This window comes from Pongo pygmaeus, chromosome 20 (assembly GCF_028885625.2).
Source record: "Pongo pygmaeus isolate AG05252 chromosome 20, NHGRI_mPonPyg2-v2.0_pri, whole genome shotgun sequence".
NCBI classification, from domain to species: domain Eukaryota; kingdom Metazoa; phylum Chordata; class Mammalia; order Primates; family Hominidae; genus Pongo; species Pongo pygmaeus.
The window spans coordinates 18,437,082-18,455,456 of NC_072393.2; the positions used below are offsets into that span (position 1 = coordinate 18,437,082).

General features: G+C 55.4%; 1 protein-coding gene across 3 annotated transcripts; it reads left to right on the forward strand.

Moving 5' to 3' along the window:
* Nucleotides 1–604: 604 nt before the first annotated feature.
* Nucleotides 605–12,032, forward strand: ARRDC2 (arrestin domain containing 2). 3 transcript variants are annotated; one of them, XM_054465259.2, is made up of 9 exons: nt 3,417–5,283; nt 5,502–6,498; nt 6,626–6,692; nt 6,886–7,033; nt 7,503–7,605; nt 7,693–7,949; nt 8,106–8,268; nt 8,482–8,639; nt 10,843–12,032. In XM_054465259.2, the coding sequence occupies exons 2-9, from the start codon at nt 6,225–6,227 to the stop codon at nt 10,894–10,896; spliced, it is 1,224 nt and encodes a 407-aa protein (XP_054321234.1). In that variant the 5' UTR covers nt 3,417–5,283; nt 5,502–6,224; the 3' UTR covers nt 10,897–12,032. The 3 variants fall into 3 exon arrangements, with proteins under 3 accessions (XP_054321236.1, XP_054321234.1, XP_054321235.1); XM_054465261.2 differs by lacking the exons at nt 3,417–5,283; nt 5,502–6,498 and adding an exon at nt 605–1,085; XM_054465260.2 differs by having other exon boundaries at nt 3,417–6,498.
* The last annotated feature ends 6,343 nt before the right edge of the window (nt 12,033–18,375 follow it).

Here is an 18,375-nt window from a genome sequence, read left to right on the forward strand (position 1 = left end):
AGAACCAGGGAGGTGGAGATTGCAGTGAGCCAGGATCACGCTACTGTGCCCTGGCTTGGGCGACAGAGCGAGACTCTGTCTTAAAAAAAGAGAGAGAAAGAAAGGGAGACAAAGAAAACAAGGCAAGAAAGAAAGAAAGAGAAGAAAGAAAGGAAAAGAAAAAAGGAAGGAAGAAAGAGAGAGGAAGGAGGGAAGAAAGGAAGGAAGGAAGGAAAAAACAAAGAGAAAAGTAAACAAGGCCAGAGGTGGCAAGGGGACTCTGAGGAAGTGGCATTTGGGCGTGGGCGGGATGGGTGGGAGAACCGATCTGGTAACGGAACAGCCCAGTGCGGAGGCGAAGAGGGCTACCCGAGGTGGATTTTGTTTGGGGGACAGCCATGAAGTGACAATGACGGGGAGACTGAGGCGGTGCCGGGTTCTGGGCGAGGGGGCAGGGGGTGGCGAATGAGACCATAGGGCTGAGATCTGCGGCCGCCTCGGTGCCTCCCCAGCCACCTCCGCCCCTGCCTGCCTCTGATTCAACAGCGCCGACCCTACAAAAACAGGGCCCGCCCATCTCCGAGGATGGCAAAGTCAACAGCGCGGGCACGCGGGCGGCCAGTCCCCGGCGGCCCGCGTGCGTCACGGGGGCGGATGCAGAGGACCAGGAAGTTCGCCGACGACGCGCCCGCCCTGGGCCACCGGCGCCGGCCCAAGTTCGCCGGGGGGGCCCGGAGGAAGCTCGGGGGACGCGACGGGGGAACGCGGAAACCCCGGGGATCGGCAGGCGCGCCCCGGCTGTGCGCCTCCTCGCCGCGTGTCCAGGCCGTGTCCCCAGCAGCGCGCCATGCGCCCTGGGGGCGTGCGCAGCTTCGCGCTGGAGCTGGCGCGGGGCCCGGGCGGCGCCTACCGCGGCGGGGAGCGGCTGTGCGGCCGGGTGCTGCTGGAGGCGGCGGCGCCGCTGCGGGTGCGAGCGCTCGAGGTGAAGGCGCGCGGCGGGGCGGCCACCCACTGGCTGGAGGGTCGCAGCGTGGGCGTCAACGCCGTATCCAGCGACTACGCGGCCGCGGAGACCTACCTGCGGCGTCGGCAGCTGCTGCTCCGAGGTGAGACACTCGTCGCGCCGCCCCCCGCAGCAGCCGGGACCCTCTCGGCCGCGACCCTCTTCATGGCCGGAAGCCTCTCAACTTAGAACCTCTGCGGTCGGGTGATCGTTTTCAAGGAGCGGGAACCCCCCCTTCCCGGGGTCCTGACCCTCCCACAGGTCAGGAGTTCAAGACTAGCCTGGGCCACATGGTGAAACCCCATGTCTCCAAAAACTACAAAAATTAGCCAGGCTTAGTGGCGCGCGCCTGGAGTCCCAGCTACAGGCTGAAGTCGGAAGATCGCTTGAGCCAGGGAGGTAGAGGTTGTAATGGGCTGAGATCGCACTATTGCACTCCAGCCTGGACACCCACCCCGCCCTGGTCAGGACCCCCACTAACCGGGAACGTCTACCCAGGGTCTGGGTGTTCCCTTCTCTGGAGCCAGACGCCCTCGACTTAGAGGCTGTGCGGTGGGGAGACCCCTTTCAAAGCAGGGGGATCCTCCTATTAGAGTCCAGGAAACCCCAGGGAAATAGAGTGGGAGATCTCCCTGGTGGACCCCAGTGTCCCCGTTGATCCCAGGCCAGGAGTCCCTGATTCTCAGAGAAGGCCCCCAACTCGTGTTACCCAGGGCCCCGCCTCAGTTTACCCCACAGGGTCTGCAGCGCTGCGTTCTTCCCTGGGGTAGGGTTGGGGGTCTGGTGGTATTTCCCGGTGAGGAGGTGGAAATGCATCCCAGAGGGGAAGAGATGAAGTGGGGTCACATTCTCCTGGGAGTCTGGGTCTTGGGCAGGTCCCTACTCTTCCCCAAACCTCAGCCCTTCTCGCACCCCAAGCGCCCCTAGGCCACACAGCCGGTCACCAGCGAGCCAGGGGTCACAGAAGGAGGCAGTCCATACCCTCACACCCTACTGTGTGGCTGCGGGAGGGCATCATCCTCTCTGGGCCGCCCTGGATATTCCTCTAGGCCAAGCCAGACCTCACTATACCCGTCTGTAAAATGGGCCGGGAGGGAGGCAGCTCAGATTCCCGACAGCCCCACTTTTTTCCCAGCGCTGCGGGCAATAGAAGCTTTGGGCACACAAGAGCCACAGGTGCGGGGGACCCTTCCCTCCCCAGCGGTGGAAACAGAAGCAAGTGCGGTGGGGCAGGGCAGGAAGGGGCCCAGGAGGCACTTCCCTTCCCCAGCGACTCGGAGAACTATTGGGACCGCTTTCACCCGAAGGCTGTCCCAGACACTCAACGGCGACTTCTTTAAAACACTGGAGAGGCAGCCCGGTGCGGCGGCTCACGCCTGTAATCCCAGCACTTTGGGAGGCCGAGGCGGGCAGATCACCTGAGGTCAGGAGTTCGAGACCAGCCTGGCCAACATGGTGAAACTTTGTCTCCACTAAAAATACAAAAATTAGCCGGGCATGCTGGTGGGCGCCTGAAATCCCAGCTACTCGGGAGGCTGAGGCAGAAGAATTGCTTGAACCCGGCAGGCGGAGGTTGCAGTGAGCTGAGATGGCACCACTACACTCCAGCCTGGGCAACAGAGCAAAACTCCGTCTCAAAAACAAAAACAAAAACAAACAAACAGAAAACACTGGAGAAGCGAGCCTGGTGGATCCACCTGTGGTCCCAGCTACCACAGAGGCTGAAGTGGAAGGATTGCTTGAGCTAAGTTAGAGGCCAGCCTGGGCAACATAACCAGACCTCCCACCCTCCACCCCCTTTTTGTGTTTGTTTTTGTTTTTGAGGCAGGGTCTTACTCTGTTGCTCAGGCTGGAGTGCAGTGGCACGATCTCCGCTCACTGCAACCTCTGCCTCCCATGTTCAAGCGATTCTGCAACCTCAGCCTCCTGAGTAGCTGGGACTACAGGTGCCTGCCACCACACCCGGCTAACTTTGTTTTTGTTTTTGTTTTTGTTTTTGTTTCTGAGACAGAGTCTCACTCTGTCACCCAGGCTGGAGTGCAGTGGCGCCAGTGCAATCTCAGCTCACTGCAACCTCTGCCTTTCGGGTTCCAGTGATTCTCCTGCCTCAGCCTCCCGAGTAGGTGGGATTATAGGCGCCCGCCAACACGCTGGCTAATTTTTTTTTTTTTTTTTTTTTTTTTTTTTTTTTTTTTTTTTGAGACGGAGTCTCCCTCTGCTGCCCAGGCTGGAGTGCAGTGGCACGATCTCGGCTCACTGCAAGCTCCACCTCCCGGGTTCACATCATTCTCCTGCCTCAGCCTCCCGAGTAGCTGGGACTACAGGCACCCGCCACCACGCCTGGCTAATTTTTTGTATTTTTAATAGAGACAGGGTTTCACCGTGTTAGCCAGAATGGTCTCGATCTCCTGACCTCGTGATCCGCCCGCCTCGGCCTCCCAAAGTGCTGGGATTACAGGCATGAGCCACAGTGCCCGGCCAATTTTTGTATTTTTAGTAGAGATGGGTTTCACCATGTTGGCCAGGCTGGTCACGAATTCCTGACCTCAGGTGATCCATCCACCTCGGCCTTCCAAAATGCTTGGCTTACAGGCATGAGCCACCATGCCTGGCCCCCATCTCTCAAAATACATAAAAATTGGCTGGGCGCAGTGGCTTACGCCTGTAATCCCAGTACTTTGGGAGGCTGAGGCCGGAGGATCACTTGAGGTCAGGAGTTCAAGACCAGCCTGGCTAACATGGTGAAGCCCCGTCTCTACTAAAAATACAAAAATTAGCCGGGCTAACTTTTTTTTTTTTTAGGCGGAATTTCACTCTTGTTGCCCAGGCTGGAGTGCAATGGCGTAATCTCGCCTCACTGCAACCTCCGCCTCCTAGGTTCAAGTGTTTCTCTTGCCTCAGCCTCCCAAGTAGCTGGGATTACAGGCATGCGCCACCACACCCGGCTAATTTTGTATTTTTAGTAGAGACGGGGTGTCTCTGTGTTGGTCAGGCTGGTCTCGAACTCCCGAACTCAGGTGATCCGCCTGCCTTGGCCTCCCAAAGTGCTGGGATTACAGGCGTGAGCCACCCCGCCCGGCCAAGTTGGGCTAATTTTTAAATTCTCCCAGCTACTCAGGGGGCTAAGGCAGGAGAATCGCTGGAACCCAGAAGGTGGAGGTTGCAGTGAGCCAAGATGGCGCCACTGCACTACAGCCTGGGTGTCAGAGCAGAGTGAGACCCTGTCTCAAAAAAAAAAAAAATTAAATTAAAGTTTTGGCTGAGTGCAGTGGCTCACACCTGTAATCCCAGCACTTTGGGAGGCTGAGGCGGGCAGATCGCTTGAGCTCAAGAGTTCAAGACCAGCCTGGGCAACATGGTGAAACCCCATCTCTACAAAAAATACAAAAATTAGCTGGGCGTGGTGGTACACACCTGTAATCCCGGCTACTCGGGAGGCTGAGGTGGAAGGATCGCTTCCTTCCACCTGAGGTGGAAGGGAGGCAGAGGTTGCAGTGAACCTAGATCGCGCCACTGCACTCCAGCCTGGGCGACAGAGTGAGATCCTGTCTCAAAAAAAAAAAGAAAAAAAAAATTAAAAAATTGTTAAATTGTTAAACATTTAAGGAAAAAAAAACAGTGACACTGGAGGGGCGAGGCCAGTGGAGCTGCTGTGTGACCTCGGGCAGAGCCCCACCCCTCTCTGGGCCTTTGGGGTCCATCTGTGAAATGAATTGAGGGAGGCGCTGGCTCAGTAGTCCCTTCAGGGTTACCTCATCCCGCTTCTCCTCCCGGACTTAACGGCCTACTGTCTCCCCTCTAGTATCCACTGAAACCTGGCCTAAGGTCCCAGACCTTCCTTTCAACTCCAAAGACCCATCCTCCCAGGCAGCCTTCCAGGCTGATAACTGTGCCTCCAACTCCGTCGCTCCTGTTCTGATCCCCATCACGGGCTGCGGGTGACCGTGTTTGTTTATGACCGCCCCCTCCACCCACACACCTCACTGAGGTGGTGGAAGTCTCGTGCTCTCCTGAGCCAGGCTCAGAGGCGGACAGACAGGGCAGGGGATGGGTTCAGCGGCAGTGCATTCCGCTGCCACGAGAGGGCGCCAGCGTCCCGCAGACGACGCAGAGGCGACTCCCGCTGGAGAAACTCCACGCGACTTTTCTTTGGGGAAACTGAAGCCCAGAGAGAGGTCACGCCGTCCCGAGGCCACACTGCAGCTGTGGACCTGGGGGTGCCCGAGCGTCCGCCTGCATTCAGCTCTGTGGCGGGACGGGGGCTGAGGATGACTGGAGCAGGCACAAGGGCTACGGGGAAGGTAGGGTTTGCCAGAGGCTGAAAATTGGGAAGGGAACATCAGGTCGTAGGTACCGCTCCTGGGCGAATGCGCCGAGGCGCGACCGAGTGACGATATGTCAAGAGCAGGTTGATGACCCGGGAGCGAGGCTCTTGGAGGAGTCCAGCTGGGGCTGCACGATGATCCATGCACAACCTTCTGAGGTCAGGACTGATTTTTACTTTCTCTCGGCTCTACAGAGGTGGAAACTGAGGCTCCAAGAGGTTGTCATTTGCCCAGAGCCACCAGCTAAGCGGGACTTGAATCAGGCAAGGGGTGCAGCAGGCACCAGTGTGGAGGGCGGTCCCACCCACCTCCTCCTCTTCTCCCTTTGCATAGCGGGGGGAAAACAGGCCTGGAACAGTCATAGGCTCTCTGGCCCTCAACTGGGGCGAGAGTCCCCTGCCCCAAATCGGGCTGGACATGCCTCGAGTCATGTCTACGAGGGGCGGCTGGTGAGCGATTAAGCCGAGAGGCTGAAGGCTCTGCTAGGTGACCTCAGGCCTGGGCCCTGCCTCTAGACCTCTTTTTCCCCTCTTTGCCCCCGGGGTCCGCGAGAGACCAGCTCTGGCCGCCTAAGGGCTTCAGTTTCTCCCCGGGGTCCACGAGGGAAGGGGGCAGCCGGCGGTGAGGAGGGGCGTTTGTTATTTTGCTCCACGCCTGGGCAGAGCCACGCCCCTTGTCGCGCTATTGGTGGAGTCCCTTCCGGGGGCGGGGGAGGGACGGTGACCCCACCCCACCCCGCCCTGCCGTATAAAAGCGGCGCCGTCGCACGGCGCGGGGATTTTCTGCTCCGGTTGGTGAGCGCGCCTGCGCGTTGACGGCGATTTTGCGTTCTGAGGCTGCAGCGTCGGCATCTTGAGCTGCCGGTTCGCGGGTTCGAGGCCAGGTTCCGCGTGTCGTGGGTTCGCACCCCGGACGCGATGCTATTCGACAAGGTGAAAGCATTTTCGGTGCAGTTGGACGGCGCGACCGCGGGCGTCGAGCCCGTGTTTAGTGGCGGCCAGGCCGTGGCGGGCCGGGTGCTGCTGGAGCTGGCAAGCACCACGCGCGTGGGTGCCCTGAGGCTGCGCGCGCGGGGCCGCGCCCACGTGCACTGGACCGAGTCGCGCAGCGCGGGCTCGAGCACGGCTTACACGCAGAGCTACAGTGAACGCGTGGAGGTCGTGAGCCACCGCGCCACGCTCCTGGCGCCAGGTACGGATGGGGGACCCCTGCTCGGCGCACCGGTTGTGTGCTTCCCAGCACCTGGACGGCGGTACCTCCGTCAGCCCTGGGACCCCAGCACAACCGCTCAGTCGCCTCCTTTTGCTCCTACCTGCAGATACCGGGGAGACCACGACGCTGCCTCCTGGGCGCCATGAGTTCCTGTTCAGCTTCCAGCTGCCCCCGTAAGTCCTCTGGGGTGCAGGGTTGCCCTCAGCCTGAAGCCCCTTCCAGATTTGTACCTCCAATACTGGGTATCTGGGCATCTCTGAGCCCCAAGACTCTCCCCCTGGGAGGCCCCCGGAGTGTTTGTGTCTCCTTCTCCCTGCCTGCTTGTCTCTGTATCTTGCCCCCTGAAGTCCCGTCCCTCCACCCTAGGACCCTGGTGACATCCTTCGAGGGCAAACACGGTAGTGTCCGCTACTGTATCAAGGCCACCCTGCACCGGCCCTGGGTCCCAGCACGCCGGGCAAGGAAGGTGTTCACTGTCATCGAGCCTGTGGACATCAACACGCCAGCCCTGCTGGTGAGTGGCCGCCCTTGGGGAGGTAGGACGGGAGTATTGTAGGAAGGGGCCTGGCTGCTGGGTGACACCAACCAATAAGATGGAGGTCATAGGTGGGCCCTGGCAGGGAGGGAGGCAGGTGTGGGAATGCGTGTGGAATCCACTGGGGTCTGCACCCATTTGCCGTGTGACTCTGGGCAAGTGTCTTGAAGCCGTCTCTGAGCCTCAGATGCCTCTTCTGTGAAATAGTCCAGAGCTAGGGCTTACCAAGTGCGAATTACACACCAAACACTTGGCTTATACATTTCATTTCTGGCTTTATAAGATGGGTTGTGTCCCTGGCTCTATTTAACAGATAGTTCCTGGATTGTTAAAAAGAAACCAAGCCCTGCCCAAAGTCCTCCCTTAGCTGGGGGTGGTTTGGAAGCTCCACAGCGACTGTGGTTTGCACAAAGTGACTCATCCATGTCACTTTCCTCTACACCGACAGGCACCTCAAGCGGGGGCTCGGGAAAAGGTTGCCCGATCCTGGTACTGTAACCGTGGCCTAGTCTCCCTTTCGGCCAAGATCGACCGCAAGGGCTACACCCCAGGTAGCAGGGGGACCGGACTGGGTCGGGACGGGGGCTGATGTTGGGGCTGCGGAGGGGAAACTGAGGCCCCACTGCTCCTCGCTGCAGGAGAGGTCATCCCTGTCTTTGCCGAGATTGACAACGGCTCCACACGTCCTGTGCTGCCTCGGGCAGCCGTGGTGCAGACACAGACGTTCATGGCCCGAGGCGCCCGAAAGCAGAAACGGGCAGTGGTGGCCAGCCTCGCGGGCGAGCCGGTGGGCCCTGGGCAGCGGGCGCTGTGGCAGGGCCGGGCACTGCGGATCCCCCCAGTGGGTCCTTCCATCCTGCACTGCCGTGTTCTACACGTGGACTACGCACTCAAGGTAGGGCATCCTGCTGGCCCTGGGGGACAGTGGCTACATTCACCCTGTATTCCCTCAGACTGGGGGAAGCTGAGGCCTCAGTCTCCCCAGGCATAGGAGGGAGGTGGGGGTTGGGGAGGCTGCCTGGGCACCCTCCCTTATGGTTCCTTCCTCCAGGTCTGTGTGGATATCCCAGGAACGTCCAAGCTGCTGCTAGAGCTGCCACTGGTGATCGGCACCATTCCCTTGCACCCTTTTGGCAGCCGTTCCTCCAGCGTGGGCAGCCACGCCAGCTTTCTGCTGGACTGGAGGCTGGGGGCCTTGCCGGAGCGGCCTGAGGGTAAGCTCCCACCCTGCTTACATACAGAGGGGGGGTGGATACATGGAGAGGTGGATGCCGGGTCAACTGTCTCACCACGAGTCCCCTGGAATCCCAACCAAAGGACATACAGCCTGGCATCCCCAGAGCTGGCATAAGCCAGCTCCTGGCCCCTGGTCCCTTGGAGCAGGGCTCTCTCCTGCCAACCTCACCCACCCTGTCTCTTGCTTCCAGCTCCTCCTGAGTACTCGGAGGTGGTAGCCGACACCGAGGAGGCAGCCTTGGGGCAGAGCCCCTTCCCGCTTCCGCAGGACCCCGACATGAGCCTTGAAGGCCCGTTCTTCGCCTACATCCAAGAGTTCCGCTACCGCCCGCCACCGCTGTACTCTGAGGTGAGCTCAGGGGTCTGAGAACCACCCATGCCTCTCTGGGCCCTGGGAGCCTTGATGGGGTGGCAGACATAGTAGATGGTTTTTTCTGTTTTTTGTTTTCTTAGACAGGGTCTTGCTCTGTCACCCAGGCTGGAGTGCAGTGGCATAATCGTAGCTCACTGCAGCCTCGACCTCCCGGGCTCAAGCAATCCTTTCGCCTCAGCCTCTTGAGTAGCTGGGACTACAGGCGCACGCCACCACATCCTGCTAATTTTTGTGTTTTGTTTTGTTTTGCTTTGCTTTTTGAGATGGAGTTTCAGTCTTGTCACCCAGGCTGGAGTGCAATGGTGCGATCTCAGCTCACTTCAACCTCCGCATCCCTGGTACAAGCGATTCTCCTGCCTCAGCCTTCTGAGTAGCTGGGATTACAGGTGTTAGCCACCACGCCTGGCTAATTTTTGTACTTTTAGTAGAGACGGGGTTTCACCATGTTGGTTGGTCAGGCTGGTCTTGAACTCCTGACCTCAGGTGATCGCCTGCCTCAGCATCCCAAAATGCTGGGATTACATGCGTGAGCTACCACGCCTGGCCAATTTTTGTATTTTTTGTAGAAATGGGGTCTCACTATGTTGCCCAGGCTAGTCTTGAACTCCTGGGCTCAAATGATCCTCCCACCTTGGCCTCCCAAAGTGCTGGGATTACAGGGGTCAGCCACCGCACCCAGCTGGCAGTGGATTTTAATTGTTGACAGAATTTCTCTACATACAGTCGGCCCTCTGCATTAGCTGGTTTGGAATCTGCAGATTCAACCAAACATGGGTCAGAGACATTTGAAAAATAAATACATACATGGATAATACAGATTAAAAATATGATAGGCTGGGTGCGGTGGCTCATGCCTATAATCCCAGCACTTTGAGAGGCCAAGATGGGAGGACTGCTTGAGGCCAGAAGTATAAGACCAACCTGGGTAACATAGCAAGACCCCCATCTCTACTGCAAATAATACAAAATTACCCAGGCTTGGTGGAGCCCATCTATGGTCGGGAGACTGAGGCAGGAGGATCGCTTGAGCCCGGGAGTTTGAGGCTGCAGTGAGCAATGATTGTGCTACTACACACTCCAGTCTGGGAGACAAAACAAGACCTCTCATCTCAATACTACTATTAATAGTAATAATGCAGTATAACAGTGATTAAATAGCATTTCTATTGTGTGTGTATATATATATACGTATATATGTATACATATATGTATATATATACTTTTTTTTTTTTTTTTTTTTTTTTTTTGAGATGGAGTCTTGCTGTGTCACCCAGGCTGGAGTGCAGTGGCACAGTCTCGGCTCACTGCAGTCTCCACCTCCCAGCTTCAAGCAATTCTCCCTGTCTCAGCCTCCTGAGTAGCTGGGATTACAGGCGTCCACCACCATGCCCAGCTAATTTTTGTATTTTTTAGTAGAGACGGGGTTTTGCCATGTTGGCCAGGCTGGTCTCAAACTCCTGCCCTCAGGTGATCTGCCTGCCTTGGCCTCCCAGAATGCTGGGATTACAGGCGTGAGCCACCACACCCAGCCATAAAGTATTATAGGTAATCTAGAAGAGATTTAAAGTACACGGGAGGGCTGGATGCAGTGGCTTATGCCTGTAATCCCAGCACTTTGGGAGGCTGAGGTGGGCAGATCACTTGAGGTCAGGAGTTTGAGACCAGCCTGGCCAACATGGCGAAACAGGTATCTACCAAAAATACAAAAATTAGCCGGGCGTGGTGGCGTCCACCTGTGATCCCAGCTACTCGGGAGGCTGAGGCAGGAGAATCGCTTGAACCCAGGAGGTAGAGGTTGCAGTGAGCCAAGATCACGCCACTGCCTTCCAGCCTGGGTGACAAAGCGAGACTTTGTCTCAAAAAATAAAATAAAAATAAAGTACACAGGAGGATGGGCTTAGACTATCTGCAAATATTATGCCATTTTATATCAGGGACCTGAGCATCTGTGGATTTTGGTATCCACGGGGTTCCTGGAACCAATCCCCTGTGGATACCAAAGGACAGTATATACTCAGCTCCAAAACCCTCCTTGCACCCCAGTCTGCCCTAGACACCACCTCCTGATGGCCTCTTCCCTGGTCAAGGGTGGGAGTTGGGAGACAGCTGGATGGGGAGCGGTATTTCTGAATTTCTGTTTCCAGTGTCCCCTGAGGCTTAATGGGAACATTTCTCTTAGGAGGATCCAAACCCACCCTCGGGGATCATGAGGCCGCGCTGCATGACTTGCTGAACGGCACAGGGATCCCTCAAGGAACGAGGTTGCACACCAGCTTTCAGCCACCGTGACTGTGGGGAGTGGCTGGACCAAGGGCTGACCTCCCCGACTGCATCGAAGTTGGGGAACCAAGTCTCAGAGTGAGGCGGGGCCTTTCGGATATCACATGGGACAGAGGAAGAGCCCGGCTGGAATCTGACTTATCTGGACCACTGTCCTTGTGAGGCATTGAACTCCCAGTGCAGTATCCGAGAGACTGTTTAATAACCTGTCTTCCCAGCCTGTTGGTGGTGCCGGAATCCCCGAGGAGCCTTCAGTCTGGGAGAAACAGAGCCAGACATAGACAGTTCCAGCATCACGGAACCAGAAGAAGAGACCTGCAGCTGCGAGAGTCCAGACAGGAAGCAGAGAAGGCGTCCTTGCGGAAAGGGTATTTTAGCTGAGGCTTTGGAGTATGAATAGGAGCTCAGCAGGCAGACGAATGAGGAAGAAAGGTCAGAGAAGGTCAGAGCTGAGTGATGTTTGGAATCCACCCCGTTTATTGTAGAATTGGGGGTTCAGAGGGCAGGTGCCTCAGAGTTGAGGCCACACAGTGAGGTCCGGTGGGTGAAAGGACCCAGGAACGAGGCGTTCAGGAAAGCAGGTTGTCAGAGCTATGTGGAGTCTGTGGGTGGCAGGGGCAGCCGCTCCAGCCTTTGAAGACTTTGAAAGCCAGAGATTCCCGGCGTAGGCTTGGACTTCTTGGGAGCTCCTCCAAGTACCCAGGGGCATCAGAGCTGCCTGGGTGTTACATGGCCCAAGGAATGCAGGTTCAGGGTAGGACAGGCAAGACCAGATACCTAATGTGCAAAGTGAAAACACTGGGCTCCCAGTTAAACGATGAAGAATTCAAGACAGTGACAGCATTACATCACCCCTGGGGGCAGAGGTCAGCCTAAGGTGACACACGGGGACTACTGTGCTTCCGGAGGCTCCCTGTGTCCTGGAGGAGAAGAGCATTAGAGGGGGCAGCTGGACAAGCTCCCAACTGCAGAGTCCTAGACCTGGCTGGGGCAGGGCCCTGGCCTGGGACTCAGCATTTCTGATATGCCTTAAGAATTCATTCTGTTTTGTACAATTATTTTTTTAAAAGTAAACGTGTGGAGAAAGAATCCGGGCTTCTTGGTTTATTTCCCCCGCCCCCCCCCCGCCCCCATCTGGCTGCTGACGGAACTGGGACTGCCATCCCTGGTCACTATCTTGGAGACTAAATTCCTGGCCAAGGAAGGCAAAGGGGCCCATGATTCAGAAGGGGAAACTGAGGCCCAGGACTGGGAGGGGATTGGCCCAAGGACACATGAGGAGGCTGAGTTGGGGTGGGAGCCGAGCCCTGGGCCCCATACCTGCACTCCCTATGGGAGTCTCAGAGGCTGGCGGGGGCTGAACAGTGGAGGACAAGCAGAGAACTCTATCCTCAGAGAGTGGGGAGCAGGGGGCTGGGGCTGGGAGGAGCTGCCTGAGTACGGGAACATCCTGTCACCTGAGTCTAGGTTTGGTTTTTGTGGGGTTTTTTCTGTTTGTTTTTGTTTTTTAGAAGGAGTCTTGCTGTGTCGCTCAGGCATAGTGTAGAGTGTAGTGGTGTGATCTCAGCTCACTACAACCTCTGCCTCCTGGGTTCAAGCGATTCTCCTGCCTCAGCCTCCCAAGTAGCTGGGATTACAGGTGCCTGCCACCACACCCGGCTAATTTTTGAATTTTTAGTAGAGACGGGGTTTATTTTTTTCTTTCTTTCTTTTTTTTTTTTTTTAAGACAGAGTTTCGCTCTGTCACCCAGGCTGGAGTGCAATGGCTTGGTCTCGGCTCACTGCAACCTCCGCCTCCCGGGTTCAAACGATTCTCCTGTTTCAGCCTTGAAAGTAGCTGGAATTACAGGCATGTGCCACCACGCCTGGCTAATTTTTCTATTTTTTTTAATAGAGCCAGGGTTTTACCATGTTGGCCAGGCTGGTCTCAAACTCCTGACCTCAGGTGATCTGCCTGCCTCAACCTCCCAAAGTGCTGGGATTACAGGTGTAAGCCACCATGCCTAGCCCTGGATTTGTTTTTATTGAGGTGAAATTCACATATTATAAAATTCACCATTTGAAAGTGTTCAATTTAGTACACTTTACAATGTAGCATTTAGTACATTCATAATGTTTCTTTTGTTTGGTTTTGAGATGGTCTCACTCTGTTGCCCAGGCTGGAGTGCAATGGCCCAATCACAGCAGCCTCAAGAGATCCTGGGCTCAAGAGATCCACTTGCCTCAGCCCCGCGAGTGGTTGGGACCACAAACGTGTACCACCACACCCAGCTAATTATTTTTTTGTAGAGACACGATCTCCCTTTGTTTCCCAGGTAGGTCTTGAACTCCTGGGCTCCAGCAGTCCTCCTGCCTCAGCCTTCCAAAGTGCTGGGATTACAGGCGTGAACCACCACAGCCGACCTGGCTATTTACAATGTTATGCAACCATCACCACCATCTATTTCCAGAACATTTCTATCCCTGCCAAAGGAAACCCCGTACCCACTAGTGATCAATCCCCATTCCCACCCCCCCCCCACCCCCACCTCCGGCAACCACTTTCTGTCTCTGGATTTGCCTATTTTGAACATTTCACATCAATGGAATCATGCGGCCTTTTGTGTCTGGCTTTTATCACTCAGCATGTTTTCCGGGTTCATCCACATTGTACCATGTATCGGAACTTCATTCCTTTTTCTGGTTGAATAATATTCCATTGTGTGCGTAGACCACATTGTGTTTAGCCATTCATCCGCGGATGGACATCTGGGTTGTTTCCACGGCTTGGCTATAGTGAATCTTGCTGCTAAGAACATGCGTGTTCAAGGATTACTTTGAAAACCCACGGAGCTGTTAGGTGGCCTTAGTGGCATGGGGCTGTTATTCTTCTGGAGTTACAGGTGGGGATAGTGAGCTCAAGAGAAAGAGACTAGTCTGGCCGACATGGTGAAATCCTGTCTCTTCTAAAAAGAATACAAAAATTAGCCAGACGTGGTGCAGGCACCTGTAATCTCAGCTACTCCGGAGGCTGAGGCAGAAGAATCACTTGGACCCGGGAGGTAGAGGCTGCAGTGAGCTGAGATCATGCCACTGCACTCCAGCCTGGGTGACAGAGTAGTGAGACCCTTTCTCAAAAAAAAAAAGGAAAGAAGAAAGAAAGAAGGAAGGAAGGGAGGGAGGGAGGAGAAAAGAGAAGAGAAGAAGAAAAGAAAAAGAGAAAAAGAAAAGAAAGGGGGGAGGGAGGGAGAGACAGAGAAACAAAGGGAAGAGGAAGGAAGGAAGGGAGGGAGGGAGGGAGAGAGATACCCCACTCAGGGTCCCACAGTCAGGACTGAGACAGCCAGCACTCAAAACTGCCCCTTGGGCCAGGCACAGTGGCTCACACCTGTAAATCCCAGCACTTTGGGAGGCCGAAGCAGGAGGATCGCTTGAGCCTAGGAGTTTGAGACCAGCCTGGGCAACATAGCAAGATCCTGACTCTACAAAAAAAAAAAAAAAAAAAAAAAATCTAAAAAATTAACCAGGTGTGGCAGTGTGGACCTGTAGTTCTAGCTTCTCAGGGGGATGAGGTTAGGAGGATCACCTGAGCCTGGGAAGTCACGGCTGCAGTGAGCTATGATTGCACCACTGCACTCTAGCCTGAGCGACAGAGCGAGATCCTGTCTCAAAAAAAATATAAACACTGCCTCTTAGACTCCAGAGTCCATGCCGCCCTCGGGCCACATGATACTGTGTCCCTCAAGCTCCCGCTGAAGCTCCGCCTGTCTCACCTAAGCCCTCATGCCCCTCCAAGGTTGGGCAAGGCCCTATTGAAACCCTAGTCTGGGCCGGGCACGGTGGCTCACGCCTGTAATTCCAGCACTTTGGGAGACTGAGACGGGTGGATCACAAGGTCAGGAGACCAAGACCATCCTGGCTAACATGGTGAAACCCCGTCTCTACTAAAAATAGAAAAAAATTAGCTGGGCGTGGTGGCGCGTGCCTGTAGTCCCAGTTACTCGGGAGGCTGAGGCAGGAGAATGGTGTGAACCCAGGAGGCGGAGACTGCAGTGAGCTGAGATCGTGCCACTGCACTCCAGCCTGGACGACAGAGCAAGACTCCGTCTCAAAAAAAAAAAAAAAAAGAAACCTTAGTCTGATAGCCCAGCCTGTCCCAACCAGCCTGCCCAAGGCAGCAGAAATTAACTGGCAGGCTGGAGGCTGGAGTGGCCATTGTCAGGGCCAGGAGCCAGGGATGAGGACTGGGGGACCCAGGGGCTGGACATGAGGAGATCTGGGTTAGGGCTTGGCTGTCTGTGTGACTGCAGGCAGGTCACCTTGTGTCTGAGCCTGTTTTGTCATCTGAGACTCTGGGAGACAGCCCATCCCCACACCCTACCACAGTCCTCAATCACGTCCTTCCTCTGGCCTGAGGGTGAGCCCTCCTTTCCTGCTACCCCTGGTCCTAAGGTCCACCAAGACCTCCTTTGACCTGGCATCAAGCTTGGAGCATGCCATACATGGGAGGTCCCTGGGGCCAGGCAGAGGGGAAGCATTCCCACAGCACAGTCACTAGAAGCCGAACTGACAGTCTCAGTAGGAAATGAGTTATTTGTCATGCGGGGTGTGCAAGACATATCAGTTTCCAGATCCATGTTCCCAAACAGAGGAGAGTCTAAGGTATTTATTCCAGCAAGGGATGTGGGTACAGTGCGACAAAAAGATTCCACCCAGTGGGGGCGGGAGGACAAGACGCCCCGTGTCCTCAGGACTCATGAATCTGCAACTATGGGGAACTTGATCCCGACAGAAGGAGAACTTTCCGGTTCAGATGATGGACAACCAGGATAAAGCTGGCCCAGGTAGTCCCAATTCAGGAAACTTCCTGAACATGGGGAGGGGCCTAGGGAGCCCAAAGGCAGGTGGTCAATTTCTATCAAACATGAAATGAGGCCGGGTGCGGTGGCTCACGCCTGTGATCCCAGCACTTTGAGAGGCTGAGGTGGGAGAATCACGTAAGGCCAGGAGTTTGAGAGCAGCCTGGGCAACAGAGCGAGACCCCATCTCTACAAAAAAAAAAAAAAAAAAAGTAAACATTAGCTGGGCCTGGTGACATGTGCCTATGGTCCCAGCTATTCAGGAGGCTGAGGTGGGAGGATCACTTGGCCCAGGAGGTCTAGCCTGCAGTGAGCGGTGATCAAACCACTGTACTCCAGCCTGGGTGACGCAGCAAGAATTTTTCTCAAATAATAGTAATAATAATAATAATAACAACAACAACAACAGGCCAGATGCGGTAATTCCAGCACTTTGGGAGGCTGAGGCGGGTGGATCACGAGGTCAGGAGATCAAGACCGTCCTGGCTAACACAGTGAAACTCTGTCTCCACTAAAAATACAAAAAATTCTCCGGGCGTGGTGGCGGGCGCCTGTAGTTCCAGCTACTCTGGAGGCTGAGGCAGGAGAACGGCGTGAGCCCGGGAGGTGGAGCTTGCAGTGAGTGAGCGGAGATTGCGCCACTGCACTCCAGCCTGGGCGACAGAGCAACACTCCATCTCAAAAATAAATAAATAATAAAAAAAACCCAACAAACCCCAACCCTCTCCCCTGCTCATCTCTCCCTCCAGCTCTCCATCCCTCCCTGTCTGCTACTCAAACACTCCAAGCTGATTTTTATTTTTATTATTTTTACGTTTTAGACAGAGCCTCACTCTGCTGCGCAGGCTGGAGTGCAGTGGCTCGATCTCGGCTCACTGCAATCTCCACCTCCCAGGTTCAAGTGATTCTGTCTCAGACTCCCAAGTAGCTGCAACCACAGGTGCCCACCACCATGCTCAGCTAATTTTTGTATTTTTAGTAAAGACAGGGTTTCACCATACTGGCCAGGCTGGTCTTGAACACCTGACCTCAAATGATCCACCTGCCTCGGCCTCCCAAAGTGCTGGGATTACAGGCATGAGCCACCGCGCCTGGCCCTCCAAGCTGATTTTTACCTTGGGGACTTCTCATATACTATTCCCCCTGCGAAAAGGCTCTTCCCCCATTGGTGGTTTCTCTTTACCCCCGGTCTCACTTTTTCAGAGCCACTCCAACCTCCTGGCCAAAGTTGCCACCCCCTCCATCACTCCCTCGCCTATCTCTCTGTTCTGTAGTCTTCCTAGCCCTCATCACGCTCTGAAATTACTACTTAGATGTTCATTTGTTTGTCTGACCCTTTGTGGGCAGGGCCAGATCCAGGCTCTGACCCCCGCCCCAGCATACAGCAGGCATGAAGGTGGTTGACTAAGTGACTGGGGGACCACTGCTCTGCCTACTTTGATGTAGATGAAGACTCCTCTTTTTTTTTTTTTTTTTTTTTGAGACGGAGTCTCACTCTGTTGCCCAGGCTGGAGTGCAGTGGGGTGATCTCTCTGCTCACTGCAAGCTCCGACCCCCGGGTTCACGCCATTCTCCTGCCTCTGCCTCCCGAGTAGCTGGGACTACAGACGCCAGCCACCACGCCTGGCTAATTTTTTATTTTTTTATTTTTAGTAGAGACGGTGTTTCACAGTGTTCGCCAGGATGGTCTCGATCTCCTGACCTCGTGATCTGCCCACCTCGGCCTCCCAAAGTGCTGGGATTACAAGCATGAGCCACCGCGCCTGGCCTTTTTTTTTTTTTTTTTTTTTTTTTTTTTTTGAGATAGCATTGCCCAAGCTGGAGTGGAGCGCCTCGATCTCGGCTCACTGCAAACTCTGCCACCTGAGTTCAAGCAATTTCTCGTGCCTCAGCCTCCAGAGTAGTTGGGATTACAGGCACCCATCACCACGCCCAGCTAATTTTTGTATTTTTACTAGAGACAGGGTTTCACCATGTTGCCCAGGCTGGTCTTGAACGTCCGACCTCAGGCGATCTGCCCACCTTGGCCTCCCAAAGTGCTGGGATTACAGGCGTGAGCCACCGCACCCAGGTCGGATGAAGATTCTGATGGGGGTGGAGGTGTCACCCCTTGCACTTGCTCCCAAGACCCCCTAGAGTCAGACGTGTCCCCCATGCAGAGTCAAATGCTAGGTCTCTATCTCTCAGTGTCTCTGTCTGTTTAATTCTGACTCTCACCATCTTTTCTTTCCCATCTCTGTCTCTCTCTCAATGTCTCTCTTGCTTACTGTCTGTCTCTGTCAGTCTTGTTGTCTCTGTACTTCTGTCTCTTTCTCCCTGTCTCTGTCTCCCTCTGCCTGATTCTCTCACTATCTCTCTGTCTCTTTGGGTCCCTGACACTCTCACCATCTCTGCCTCCTGCCCTGGCCCGGCCAGCTGGGGGACAAGGGGTGACAAGCAGTCAGGGCGCCCGCTGCTTGTTTTCCCACCCACACTGGCAAGGAGCCCAGCCCAGCCGGGCCACTGTTCAGGAATCCTCCAGCCTCCCCGCTCCAGCCACCAGGCGCGGCTACCGCCAGCCTCTCCTCCCAGCACATTCTGTCCCAAGCAAAGAG

Excerpts from the sequence above, each read along its gene's own strand:
- ARRDC2 (XM_054465260.2), top strand. The coding sequence starts at position 6,225 with ATGCTATTCGACAAGGTGAAAGCATTTTCGGTGCAGTTGGACGGCGCG. Across the intron at positions 7,034-7,502 it reads TCAACACGCCAGCCCTGCTG|GCACCTCAAGCGGGGGCTCG; the intron begins GTGAGTGGCCGC and ends CTACACCGACAG. Across the intron at positions 7,606-7,692 it reads CCGCAAGGGCTACACCCCAG|GAGAGGTCATCCCTGTCTTT; the intron begins GTAGCAGGGGGA and ends TCCTCGCTGCAG.